The 13,885-nt window shown below is 33.5% G+C and overlaps 1 protein-coding gene across 1 annotated transcript in view; it reads left to right on the top strand.

The window, feature by feature from the left end:
- Positions 1-13,885, top strand: part of Smp_141520 (hypothetical protein) — a gene marked incomplete at both ends in the record, with an annotated part of 68,727 nt that overhangs the window by 52,493 nt on the left and 2,349 nt on the right. The window contains 3 exons of the mRNA XM_018798303.1: positions 9,684-9,795; positions 10,033-10,291; positions 11,669-11,724. Of these exons, the coding sequence (XP_018653258.1) occupies positions 9,684-9,795; positions 10,033-10,291; positions 11,669-11,724 (427 nt within the window). The remainder of the gene's footprint in view (positions 1-9,683; positions 9,796-10,032; positions 10,292-11,668; positions 11,725-13,885) is intronic.

Genomic DNA, 13,885 nt, shown 5'->3' with positions numbered 1-13,885 from the left:
GACAGGAACAGGTAGCCCAGATGTTAAAGCAGCCAGCCACATGAACAAATAAATCATAGTTTTGTCATTTCATTTCATCTGTAAATAAAAATGTATTAACTCATACATTTCACCTTGTCCATTGGGAATGTATAGATGTACTTTAAGTTAGGAAAAGATAATTTAAAAACTTTGTCCAGAAGAAAATCTATACATAATTTAGGATAAGGTCATATAGATATAAATGAAAGCAGGTGTTTTTCTGAAATACAAGATAGTATGTTAGCAACAATGAAGTCAAATCATATATACTTATAAGCCCTTTTTTACAATGAACATTATTCACTTTAGTAACTAACTTTAAGAGGTCATTTTAGAGTTCTAGTTAGAAGCTATGACAATTGGGATTCAATAATGTCGTATGCAAGGTATATGTTACTCATGGATGCTCAATTCTCAGGAACTTTATTCCTCGGACAAATCAAATGTTTAGGATTTCCTGATTTTCCGTAGTTGCTTAACTAAGATCATTTTGTGATATCAACTATGGAATTGAAAAATTCACTTATAATCTTTATGTCTCCATCTTTCTGTCATTATTGTCAAAATTTTGAACAAAACAAGAATTAGAATTACAGAATAAGAATGAATCAGTTGTAATTCGAGCTTTCTCATTAGCTGTAAAAACGCTTTCATTTATGAAAATGCAAGATCTCCACAAAACCCCTTTTGAAGGAATTATATGACGTAATGTAGAATAATAAACAAAATTTGCATTCCATAATTCATGTTAAAATGTAAGCATGATATTTTATTAAACATTAATTCCTATTGTAATCAATGAGATTTAATAAAATTGTCAAAATGGATTATCAGTATCACTATTATTATTATCATCATTATATATTGTCTTTTCCATACTGATTAGTAAGAGAGATGATGGTTCCATCCAATGTTCTATATATATATAGAAAGTCGACATGGATAGGGCAATATCTTAATTCCCATAGTCACTGTTCAATTCATTACAAACGTTGATTAATAAAGGGCTTATTCATTAGAATCAATCGTATTTATACTAGAGATACTACTGAAGTAGAGACGAAGGTTTTAACTAAAACGCATTAATTGTTATATCTAGATCTTTGATTCTGGCTATACCGCGTACTACTAGACTACTTTAACGATCGAGCCCGCAACGTCGTAAGAGAGAATACAGAAGACTAGTAAGTAGGAATGTATTTCCCAACACAGTTTCAATTATAGTACAAAATTGTCAGGTATTTATAGTTTTTAGTAAAAACGAAATCATCATTATAGCTATCCAATCCGCATTTCTCCAATAGGGAAGCTACACGTAGTGATTCTGGAATATTCTTCCAAAAGCTGATTGAATGGAATATATTCGGCTCCTTTTGAGCTTCTTAGAGCTTCCTCACGTTCACCTGTGAACCGTCCTCACAATAATTGATTACGAAATATTAAAATTTATGTATGAATTAATAAATAAATGTTGTACAGTATGAATTATTCGTCAAAGAATTTAATAATAATAAGGCAACATGCGTATATATATATTCATCTAATCTAAGCGTTTTACCCCTCGTGGAGGAGCATAGGCCGCCCACCAGATATGTATTCATGCCCATAACTTTTGTCTAAATGACTATCCTTTAGTCTGATATGGGCAAAATCACAAATAAATCAAACGAAAAGAAGCTAAATAATAAAGAAGAAGAGGAAAAAGGTGGAAGAAAAAAAGTAGAGAGAAAATATAAACAAAGTGTAATTGTTACTTTTTTCTATTTTTTTTTTCATTCTTCTCACTTATTTGATTGTTCACCGTTTTTCAAGTATAGACTATGGAATAAATTTTTATGGTGCTAAGATGTAATATAAATCACTTGTCAACTTGGTTGTATCTATGTATACATGAATGAATATATATTGTGTACATGTACATATTAGTTTGTATGTAAATATGTATGGTACATTCTATCATATTATACATTTAACTATCAATACAGGTACCAGTAAGAAGATCAAAAAAAGGGAATAAAAATCACCATTGACAAAACCCTAACGTCGACAAAAAGGAAAAAACGATATGTGACTCACATAAATTTTGAAATGAATAAATGGAATTTGTATAGCATTCGAAAATATTAGTGAAAAGTTTAAGATAAACAGAATGAATAGGCCATAGGGACATGATGAAACCTAGTAGGCCCTTCTGATATTAATCAACATATGCTCATTAGTGACTAGCTCCAAGAGGTATTTCGTGGAGTTCTAAGGAGAAGCAGTGACCAGTGTAGTTCAACCAGGTCTGTTGGTAGATGGTAACTCACTATAGACATTGATGAATAGTTGCTCGATTTTGTGGATTAGTTGAAGTAAGACATTAACATTGTTGGATGCCGGCCGACTCATTGGTCTAGTAGTTAAGTGCTCACGCGCGAGGCTGGTAGGTCCTGGGTTCGAATCTCGTGAGGAGGGATCGTAGATGCACACTGCAGAGGAGTTCCACAATAGGACGAAACGGCCGTCCAGTAATTCTACGTTTTTCATGATGGTCTATCTTCAATTGACTGATGATTTCAACTATATAAAATTACTAAAATTTCCACAAACCCCCTTCCGAAATATTCTTTTAGTCAACTTCTACATATTTGACCAATAATACATGTTTGGTTTGAAAATCATTATTACTATTTATGTGTTGATGGTCGAAAGCAATCGATAAATTTTGAAACATTTTTGTGTTTTGTGATGACAGTCAATTTTGTGGTTAAATAATGTTTCAAATGGAGTTCGAACTTTAGAGGTTTAATATCATGTTTAGAAAAGTTTATATTTAATTTTTCTAAGGCATATGAATAATTGTTAATAATCGTGAACTGGTGTAAGTTAGACTACAATTTCATATCTGCAAATACTAGATGGCTGTTTTGTTTTAGTATGAGATTCCTTAACAGTGCTTATCCACGATCGTGTACGCGAGAATCGAACCCAAGACGTTCGATCTCACTTGTGAACACCTAAACTTTAAACCACTAAACTGGCATCTAATAGTGTTAATATCTAAATTCAATTAGTCCACGATTTGACTAGCCATTTTCTATTGTCTTCTATCAGTATCAGTCTCACATCCAATACAGATCAGCTCTACTGGTCACGACTTCTCATTAGAACTGTAGAAATTTCCTCTCAGAGTTAGTCACAAGTGTGTACATGATAAGTGTCAGTAAGAGGTTGAATTTTTTTAAAAATATAAGTATTTATACTGATCCATTGTTGACCAAGCAGCACAATGTTTGACTATTGTCTTGTCTAACGGGGAATCTACATAACAGAGTGTTTTTCGCTTACCAAGATAATGATGAAGACGATAAATAAAGTTGAACTTTGATTCATCAGTACAGCAGTCACTTGTTCGAATCCTGTCACAAATTATTAAATCGGCATTTCTTTCTGATCTTATAAACTTACTAAAATACGATTTATAGTTTCTAATTCTAAATAGATTTAGACTCTGAACTAAACTGAGATGTCAACAAATTATCAACCATACTTCTTCAATAAAACAGATTCCAATAATCATTGTATGCTAGTTCAGCAATGTAATATACAGTCTAGTATAACAGTAAACAATTAGGCTTGAAGAGTCTCCTACTAAAACAGAATATATGTCAGCATTCTTAAATATTCAATGATTGTCTGGCTACAGTGAGTTCGTGATGTAAAGTGCTAACTTCACATTTTTACCATCCATTTTATTAGTTTCCTGTAATCTTACTGACTTGATAATACAACTTAGACCAGTACATTTCTGTACCTGGTTATGCGCTATTCATAACTGACTGATACTTTTACTAAGTCAGATATAACCTTTTTAATTCTTTTTATATACATACATTATAGTAACTATCAAAGAACTTTAAGAAATTTATCTCTTTATTATTTGAACACTATAATTTAAATCACTGATTGATTTTACTTAAAGTCATGAATCATAGGATAACTGTTGATTATGGTATGAAACAATTTGGACTGGAATTGATTAGTCTCTTATTGGCATATTGTGCATCCTGTGTGAACTGCCTTGATATTGCCTGAAGTCACAAACTTTTTAAGCAAAGATGGATAGTGGCTAGTAGTGAAATTTAGGAACATCAACTCTGGGATGTAGTTACATCCAGCTGACGAGTCTTATATGGGACGAAACTCATGTCTTGAATTCCACTGCTAACCATTATCCATCTTTGTTTGATCACTTTTATAATTTATGAATTTCTAAACATTAAACTAGTAAATTTCTTCCTAGACATTTTTAAAGAAAACGAAAATAGAAGGATTAGAAGATGACTATTAGAGAATAAGCAACAATAAGAATAATTTATAAACTTGACATTTTATTATCAGAAGAAAGAAAAGTAAAACAAAGAAGTTTGAATCATACTCTTTCATCATTTATCTTCATATTTATTTTAGTTTAAATGGGTAGACATAAGATTCTAGGATAACAAAACAAGTGTATTCATCAATGTTCAATTCATATATAGGTTCATTTGTTCATATGCATAGGTATATCTGTACACATATACAAATGGTTATTCATTACAAAACATATATATACATATAGTAGTTACTTGAATTCAAAATAACACGCATGATTGTCTGAGAAAAATATCGTTAAAAGGTTGTTTGTCAAACTATTATTATCAGCAAAGATGGATAGTGACTAGAAGTGGAATTTAGTATGAGGCTCGTTTCGTCATATTTGGGACTCGTCAGCTGGATGTACCTGCATCTGTGAGTTGATGTTCACTCTGGGACTCAGTAGCTAAGTGGATAATGCTATGGCGTTTGAAGTTAACAGTACTGGGTTTGAGTCACAGAGTGAACATCAACTCTCATGCAGGTTCACTCCGTCGAAGAGTCCAAAATAGGACAAAACGCGCGTCAAACTGGATTCCACTACTAGCCACTATCCATCTTTGCTTATAATGCTTGTGAATTAAGGCTATATTGAGGCAATACTCACAGTATGCACATATGTCAATAAGAGACTGATTAATCGCAGTCCTAGATATCAATGGGAAGATTCAAGTAAACAATGCCAAGTGAATTATTATCATTATTATTACGAATACTGAGTAACACAATGAAAAAAATGGATTGTATTTGTATAATAGACTAGAATTTGCTAATAATAATACCATAGATTCGTCTGATATTCGTTGTTAGTATATATTTCTGAAATGATTACATTATATAAGAACTCTCGTCTAAATTAGAGCAAATAGTTTCACAGTATTTGAGCGCCGAGTTGATGTAAGACATTAAATAGAAAGAATATATTTTGTAAAATCTCAGAGAATGAATTTGAAATAAATCCAACGTTTTGCCCGGCAATCTGGCTCAAGCTTTTTCAAGGAATTATAATCAAACATCAAAATTATCGAATATAAATAGGTACACGGTTCTCCGGGTTCATTGTACACTGAATGGGTCATCCAATCAACGTTAAAAAAGTCTAAACTAGGTATGTGTAAGAGATATGTGATGTGAAATGATAAGCGTTAATATAACAGATTGTATAGAAAACGTAAGTGGTGAAAGGAGAAAATTACATTCACACTATATATATTGCCAGGTGAAACGTTGGATTTACTACAAATTCATTCGCTGAGATTTTACAAATATATATTATTCCTATTTAATGATTACATTATAGTTTTTGCGGTATCTGTGGTGAGACTATAATGCATGGACGATCCAATCAGAAGCGTTTGAAGGATTTCAAGGTTACAGAGTCTAGTTCAGTACCTGGTACTCATGTACGATCGGTTCACAGAGGATTTTAGAGTAGACTTGACAATTAAGTGGCTACAATAAATGGGACTACTAAGAAGTTCCTTTATTTGTAATTGCAGTAATCAAATGACTTGTAGACCTTGTGCAGACTACCATGATGTTGTCCTTCGATGTAATATATGTTGGAGGAAGATGTCTTCTAGAATAGGAACCTTTTTCACTCGATCCAAATTTAGACTAAGGCAAATTATAATAATTATATAATTATATAATTATATGAACTCTCCAAATTTCATTCAATTATTACGTAACCCACCCTAATTGTTTTTAATTACCTCTAAAATTATCACACATTTGATCTTATCTGTCTTTGAACTTCACTCAACTATTACTCCACCCTTCATTTTAATACCTAGTAACCTCTGACCTTTCCTTGCACATATATATATATATATATATATATATATATAGTTATCATTGATGAACTTTTGTTATTCCAATCCTTTACATTCACTTATGTCAGTCGTTCCATCCTATTTATTACCCCAATGCTAAAACTCTAATGCATATTTGGTTGTAAGAAGCTGATGAGAAACCACGAAATATAATGAATTCATACTATTCTGCATCAATATTTGTTCTGTCTTTATTTATATTTTAATTATAATGATTACCGCGAACTGTATCATAAAAACACCAGTAACATCGGTTACAATATTCGCAGATGCTACTAAAGCTTCGGCTGTTCTGTGGTATGAGTATTGTAGAGATATATGCGTAATGAAAATGACAAGCTTATACAACCGGAGTACACAAAAACAATATTGAAGCTATGTGGTCGAGGCTGAGAGAGTTTTCGCGACCTTATCATGGCTCCAAAGACCGACTATTATGGAGCCATATGGATGAGTTTCTCTACCGTATGCATTACGATTTTAGAACCTTTGAACCTCTTTCTAAACTTGACAAGTTTTTGGACCATGTAGAAGAAGTGTATCAAATTTAATTCTTTGGTTTCGTATAATATATTTTTACTCCATACTGACTGTTTACCGATTGGCTAATATTTCTCAAGGTCAATTAGGATTCGTCCAAAGGTCGTCCATAAATTATAGTCTTGCCGTATCTATGCAAAACGATAATTCTAATCAGTTAATTATGATTATGAAAATCCACAAATCTTACTATAGTGCATATATACACCTGTAGATCTGGTTTTGTCGTAATTGAGTAGTCCTAACTTATTAGAGTTGAGTTTACGAACTTTTCACAGCTAGATCACCACTCAAAACAAGCAAGTACTGGACAGCTATTTAGTTCTAATACAAGATTCCTCTGTAATGTGCATCCATGGTCCCGTCACTGAAGTCCGAACGCACAGCCCATAGTAACGTGTGAACTTTTAACTTTTGGACCACCGAGCGTCATTCAGTTGTGCACATGTCTAACTTTAATCGACTCATGATATTGCATGACTTCCCGAGGTGAATGAATGTTTAAATCTGGCCTAGTTGAACCTCATTGATCACGACTTTTCTTTAATACTCCAAGAGTTGAATCTTGAAGCCATTCCTTTGAAAGCACTTTTGAAAAGGAGGATGACCATAATAAACTGCCACTCTTAGAGTGCTCAGTTAAAAAAAACTCTAGTGGAAGTCCATTATTGATTCCATTATCAAATCCATTGACATTTCTAACCATATACTGAAAAACAACACATTCAAATCGGCATATTGATTTTCACTCTGAACATCCATTCAGTGCGGAAATTTCCCTAGGCTTGAATCTTTTCAGAAGAACAACCAAAATCATTACTTCAGAAGAAGACAAGCCAAAAGAAAAAGATTATATAATACACACCCTACAATCTAATGATTTTCCCACGAATATAATCAAAAACATATTAGAACAAAACTACCTTTTGAATAATAATTCTAATGAAAGATCTTTGATTGGTACTGCAGTTTCACCTTACCGCCAAAGTAAAACATAAGAATTACAACGGATCTTGAAAACTTATGAAATTAAGGCTTTCTACAAGGCAACTAACAATCTAAGAAACGCTTTGGTTAAGATAAAAGATAAGATAGTATTCACTTCTACACAATGTCTTGTATACAGACTAGGTTGTGTCGATTGTGATGCGTTCTACATTGGAGAGTCTCCCCGTGAGGTCTTGATTTGTTCTAAGAAACGCGTAAGTTACACGAAAAGACCTTCAAATAATCCTGCAGAATCGGAAAATCTGAAAGTTAAATCAGCAATAACAGTACATGCTATTTTCAATAATCGCCAAAATAATATTAAAAATACTAAAATAATTCAGAAAGTTTTTTCCAACTATAAAGAGAGGTGAATAGTCGAATTATTTTACATAATGCTAAAGCTCTCTGCCCTCAATAGGAAGGAAGACCTGAATATTCATTTAACTTGGACTGTTTATCCAAATAACTACATTTGACCTTATTCATCTTTCATACAATCTATACACATATATATATATATATATATACACTCAATCTCAACGGTACCACTTCATATTACAAATGTATACATTTGTCATATTCACCTTCTGTACTAAAATTATTTTGTATTTTTTCTCCTTTGTACTGTTTAAACTTATGTTAAATTTACTTCAGTTATTTATATATACTTTGAAGAAGTGGCCTACATTAGATCACGAAACATCGGGATTACAATTTTTTGAAATGGTGGAGAAGATTTGTAGCTCAGGTGGATGATTTTGATGGAGTTTTGTTCTCTGAGCTGGATGGTTTGGTCGCGGATCTTTCATCGTTCTTCTGAATGACATCATCAGCACATATTCCACTTCTACCCGTTGACCTGAAGGTCTGATCCACAAGACAGCGAAGCATCGTAAGGAGATGCAGTCTCATGGTAGCCGACAACCAACGATTGATTCATACGCCATTTGTTCCCTCAGGATACTGGAGCCTATGTCTATCATTGGTTTGGAATTAGGGTTTTCCAACTCCCCTAGGTGGACTTTCTGGGTCCACTAACCCAGTGGAAGCGCAGGACATTCGGTTTTCGTCCTCTCAATTTCGTAAACAACAGTAATACCACGAGAAGGCAGTGAGTAGGACTTCCCTGACAGAGGCTATATACGCGTGGTCAAGTGAGGGTATTTCGAGAGGGGGAGAGGACTCTCCTCACTCTTGGCCGTACTAGGGCATTCGGGGGCTGTAATCTGTCTTTACCTATCAGTTGTACATACTTGATAAAAAAATTCTGGACCTATAAGATTCGAACCCATATTACCTAGTATGAATCAGATGTTATTATTAAGGTACAACTCCTTGAATAGTATCAATAATGCTTACACTTAAAGTATTGTTAACAACTAAGTAATCGAATCTACGTTACGCGGTTAAAAACAGTAGGTTACGTTTATATAGTCTTTAAAACAGATAGAATTCTATCGACTTACTTATACAAATAGTTATATTGGGCCCTTATCGAATAAATTTTATCAGAATTAAAAATTAGACCAACATGATCTTAATTACTGCTCCCTGCATACAACAAGTTAAACTGATGTAGCCAAGTGACTAGTATTAATATGATCACTATAATAAGTCTCACGTTAATTAAACTATATCCAATGATAAGATTATGGATGATCACTGACTAATATCATTAGAATATCTCAAAATGTTATACTAACGTGACCGAACTTGAAGATCGCTTAATCTAAGCAGTTGTTATTGACTATTGACTGGAATTCTTTTGAAAATCCATATGCTTTTATATGATCTTCAATAGAACAGAAGACGATTCTAGGAGTTGGTTGTACAGATCAATAATATTATCTTATATAAACTATGTTTTATGATTTATTAATTTCATTTATTGTTATTTAGAACGAAGAACCGACTCTTTCAGATATTTACGAAACACCATATGCGTCTGTAACTATTCATGATGAACCAATCGGTGATCAATATCCAATGAAATGTATATCAAAAGATCCATGTAATTCTATTTCAGGACTATCTATGAATAGAACAGAAGATTGTTCTAATCTCTTACCTAAGCCCAACTATTGGCCATCTGTTCAAATAAATGATAATAATAATAATAATAATAATAGTAACAATAATAATAATTCATCCTATACCCCATGTATTGCCAACCATGCTGAATTGATTAAAATGAAAGTGGAAAATCCATCACACCCCAGATTGTTCAATCCATGTTTATCTTCTATAGGCTATCCTCTAGTTTATCCTCATCCAATGTACACATCAGCAACATGTCATTCTAAACGATATCAAAATACTGCTGTCAGTGCTTCTGTCATTACTGGTGCTGTTTCCTCCTCATCTTCTACTGCTGCCACATCTACCATTACAACTACTGGCATGCCTCCATCTGGACAAGTTTATCCAATGGATAATTGGAATATGATGGAATGGGTAGTTAAAAAACGTCCAGATGGAACACGTTATATAACTCGGCGACCAATAAGGTGAGTACTTATACATATGTATACTTTTATAAATATACGCACAATAGATTTGTTGGTGTGTGAGTAGCCTGTAAGAAAGCTGGAGGCGGCTAACTCAGTGCACTAAATCAGTCCAAAAGTTACTGGTGGTTAAACTAACCCATGTCAGTTTGTGCAAATTGGTCTAGACCAATAGTTAAAGATTTTCAGTAGTGGCTCGTAATCGGCGACTATGGCACAAATCCATTCATCTTTTGCATTTCTTTAGATCCTGAGTTTTGTAAAAGTATATTATCCTTCACCATCCTAGAAATTCATTCTTCCTTCTTGAATAATATTGTTCATCCCCAATATGTCTTACTATATCTAATGCTGTTACTACTACTCTTATTATAATATTTGCTTTGATTACTTTATCTCGCTATGGTAATATGTTTGGGCAACTTGAATGGGCAAACATATGGGTCAAATTCTACTTTACTTATGACTATCTGACTGACTAATTACATAATCAAATCATTATCGATTCATATGAAAAGTACCCAAAGGGATAACGATTTGGGGTAAAACATTATATCATTATAATAAAAAACAATCTCATTTTACTCCGACTTGCTCTCAAATGACGTTGTCACAGTTTCGCATTCAAAAATGTACTGGAAAAGTATTAGTCACAAAGATGCTGAATTTGTATGAACTACCATATTAACTCGATACATTTTTAAGTGTCAAGTCATTTGTATATCTGAAGTTTTAAGTTCATTTTCTGTTATAATACACAACTAATGCTTTTCCAGCTCCGCTGGAACGATGACAACTTTTCCAATTTCTATGTATGTAAGGGTAAAAATAGAAAGAAATATATATTTAAACTCTAGTATCATATTACCTTGTGACTCTGATGCCATGATGGTATTATGAAATGCTACTTGTAAATGGTTCTACTTACTATTTGTTGACTTTTATCCAAGGTCCCATAATAAATATAAGCTCATCTCATTGCCTTTTCTTAAGACATGAAACATCTCTTACAGGTTGCAATTTGCCAAAGAGTTGAAGCGAATCAATATCATGTGTACTATGTTTAGATGTTAGATAGTTGAAGGTAGTCAGCAAGAAACCTGGGATCTTGGTTTCATGTTAGTTGACACTCATCAGCAAGGTGTATTCACACATTTGAGGGAACTAATCCTCCTTGTGGGATTTGAACCATAGCCAACCGACTTATCAGTAAGATAAGAAACCACCAACAGTACCAGTTAGCACGAAACCTGTGTCAAAGAGAGTTTGGTACCAATCAACTTCAGTCACCTAACACACCAACAAAGTTCACGAAATAATAAGTAACTCAAACTAATGACCGTATTAGTTTTAGTGGCTTCTTCTCAATCTTTTTAGCACTTCAACAGTTACAACTATTTTTGCCGATAATGATTCTAATCAACTTGTAGAAGGTTATCAGTTAATGTAATATAACTTTTTTGGATTTCAGATTTAGATTTGTGTTTTAGGGACAAGAGGCCCACGGCCTATGTTATTCCTTTTCTAATATGCTTCTCAGAGTGTCCACTCTCCTCTTGAATTAGTCTATTGAAGGTTCGGACACCACTGCTTCGGGCAGCAGGTTCCAAGTATTGATAACTCGGTTTGAAAACCTGTATGCCGCGGGTATTTTGTTCGTTCTTGGCTTTTCTACTCGCCTGCTATGTCCTCTGAGATATTCTAATAAAAACGCCTGTTGCGTTGGAATCACAATAATTTGGATATACTTGACACGGACCAACAATATTTGCCGCTGTGAATCCAGTTCCACTTTCCGATCCATACTGAGAGTTGAAGTGAACAACTTCATGAACAAATTGATGAACTAGTTCCCACTTTATAAGAACTTTTGTCTAAATTAGAGCGAATAGTTTCACAGTATTTCAGTGCCGAGTTGATGTAAGGAATTATAATTCCTTGAAAAAGTTTGGACCAGATTGCCAGGCAAAACCTTGGATTTACTACAAATTCATTTGCTGAGAATTTACAAATATATTCTTCTTAATTAGTTCCCACTTTGTTAGTTTTTGCGCCATTAGTCAACTGGTGAATATTTTTGATATAGAAGAAAGGAATTTGCGTCTTAACTCAACCGCGCTTTCCTTCACAATATATTATATTATCCTTCTCAGTTTATCTTGTTTATCTGAATACTTAGACTCTTATTCATAAAATATTTTTCGCTCATAGTTTTCTGTAACAAATCTTATGATGAGCAGAGATGGATAGTGGCTAGCAGTGGAATCCAGGACGCGCGTTTCGTCCTATTTGGAGACTGACCAGTTGCAGTTCTAACAAATCGATGGGAAGATTCAAACAAACAATACTAGATGAAGTCAAACCTCACCCTATCGCACAAGCAAATGGCTATCAGGACTCAGTGGCCGAGTGGATAACGCGATGGCGTTTGAGGCGAGGGTACTGGGTTCGAGTCCCAGAGTGAACATCAACTGTGAGATGCAGGTACATCCAGCTGATGAGTCCCAAATAGGACGAAACGCGCGTCAACCTGGATTCCACTAGTAGCCACTATCCATCTCTGCTTACCATGCTTGTGAATTAAAGCTATATCGAGGCAATACGCACAGTATGCACATATGTCAATTAGAGACTGACCAGTTGCATTCCTAACACATCGATGGGAAGATTCAAACAAACAATACTGAATGAATTTAAATCTTATGATGACTTCCAAAGTCACTATGTGAATATTCATTATTCATTCAAACAAGCTCAGTTTGTTCTATATGATTGTCTACTTTTCTTAAACATTATGAAAAACGGAATATAATAAAACAATCAATTACTCATAGATATATTCACTTTATTTCCTTAATTTGTTTATTGATACTCCTTTACACAAACTAACTTGACTCAATAAGTAAATGTGTAGACAATAGATAATAGCGGCAATTTGACATGAGGATCAAGGATGAATAAGTAGTAATAATAGTAATGATTATTATTATTATTATAAGTAGTAGCAGTAGTAGTATAGTGGTAGTATTGAAATAAATCCTTTGAACTAATATGATAACTTATTGGTTATTGTCCTTAAGAAAGAGAAATAGTGAAAGTGAGGTAGATAGATAGATAGATAGATAGGAGATAAATCATCAATACTTTTAATATAGTACACGAATTTCAACTATAAATCAAATTTGGTTTACTCTTTTTAGAGAAAACAATCTATTGTATACTCTTATGTTATTTGAAATTCAGTTAGTCTCTTTATTTATAATCCAGTCTCAGCATAAAGTGAAAATCTTTTACAGATTAATAAATGACACTCTATATACAATTTAGGATTGTCAAACAAAATAGAATAAACAAAGATTGATAGTGGCTAAGTGGATAACACGAACAGTACTGGGTCCGAGTCCCAGAGTGAACATCAACTCTCAGGTGTAGGTGCATTCAGCTGTGGAAACCCAAATAGGATGAAACGCTCGTCAAACTGGATTCCACTACTAACCACTATCTATCTTTGCCTATAATGCTTGTGAATTAAGGCTATATCGAGGCGATACTCACAGTATGCGTATATGCCAATAAGAGACTGATCAATTGCTG

Source organism: Schistosoma mansoni, chromosome 6 (assembly GCF_000237925.1).
Source record: "Schistosoma mansoni strain Puerto Rico chromosome 6, complete genome".
NCBI lineage: Eukaryota > Metazoa > Platyhelminthes > Trematoda > Strigeidida > Schistosomatidae > Schistosoma > Schistosoma mansoni.
This window is presented reverse-complemented; position numbering and strand designations above follow the sequence as displayed.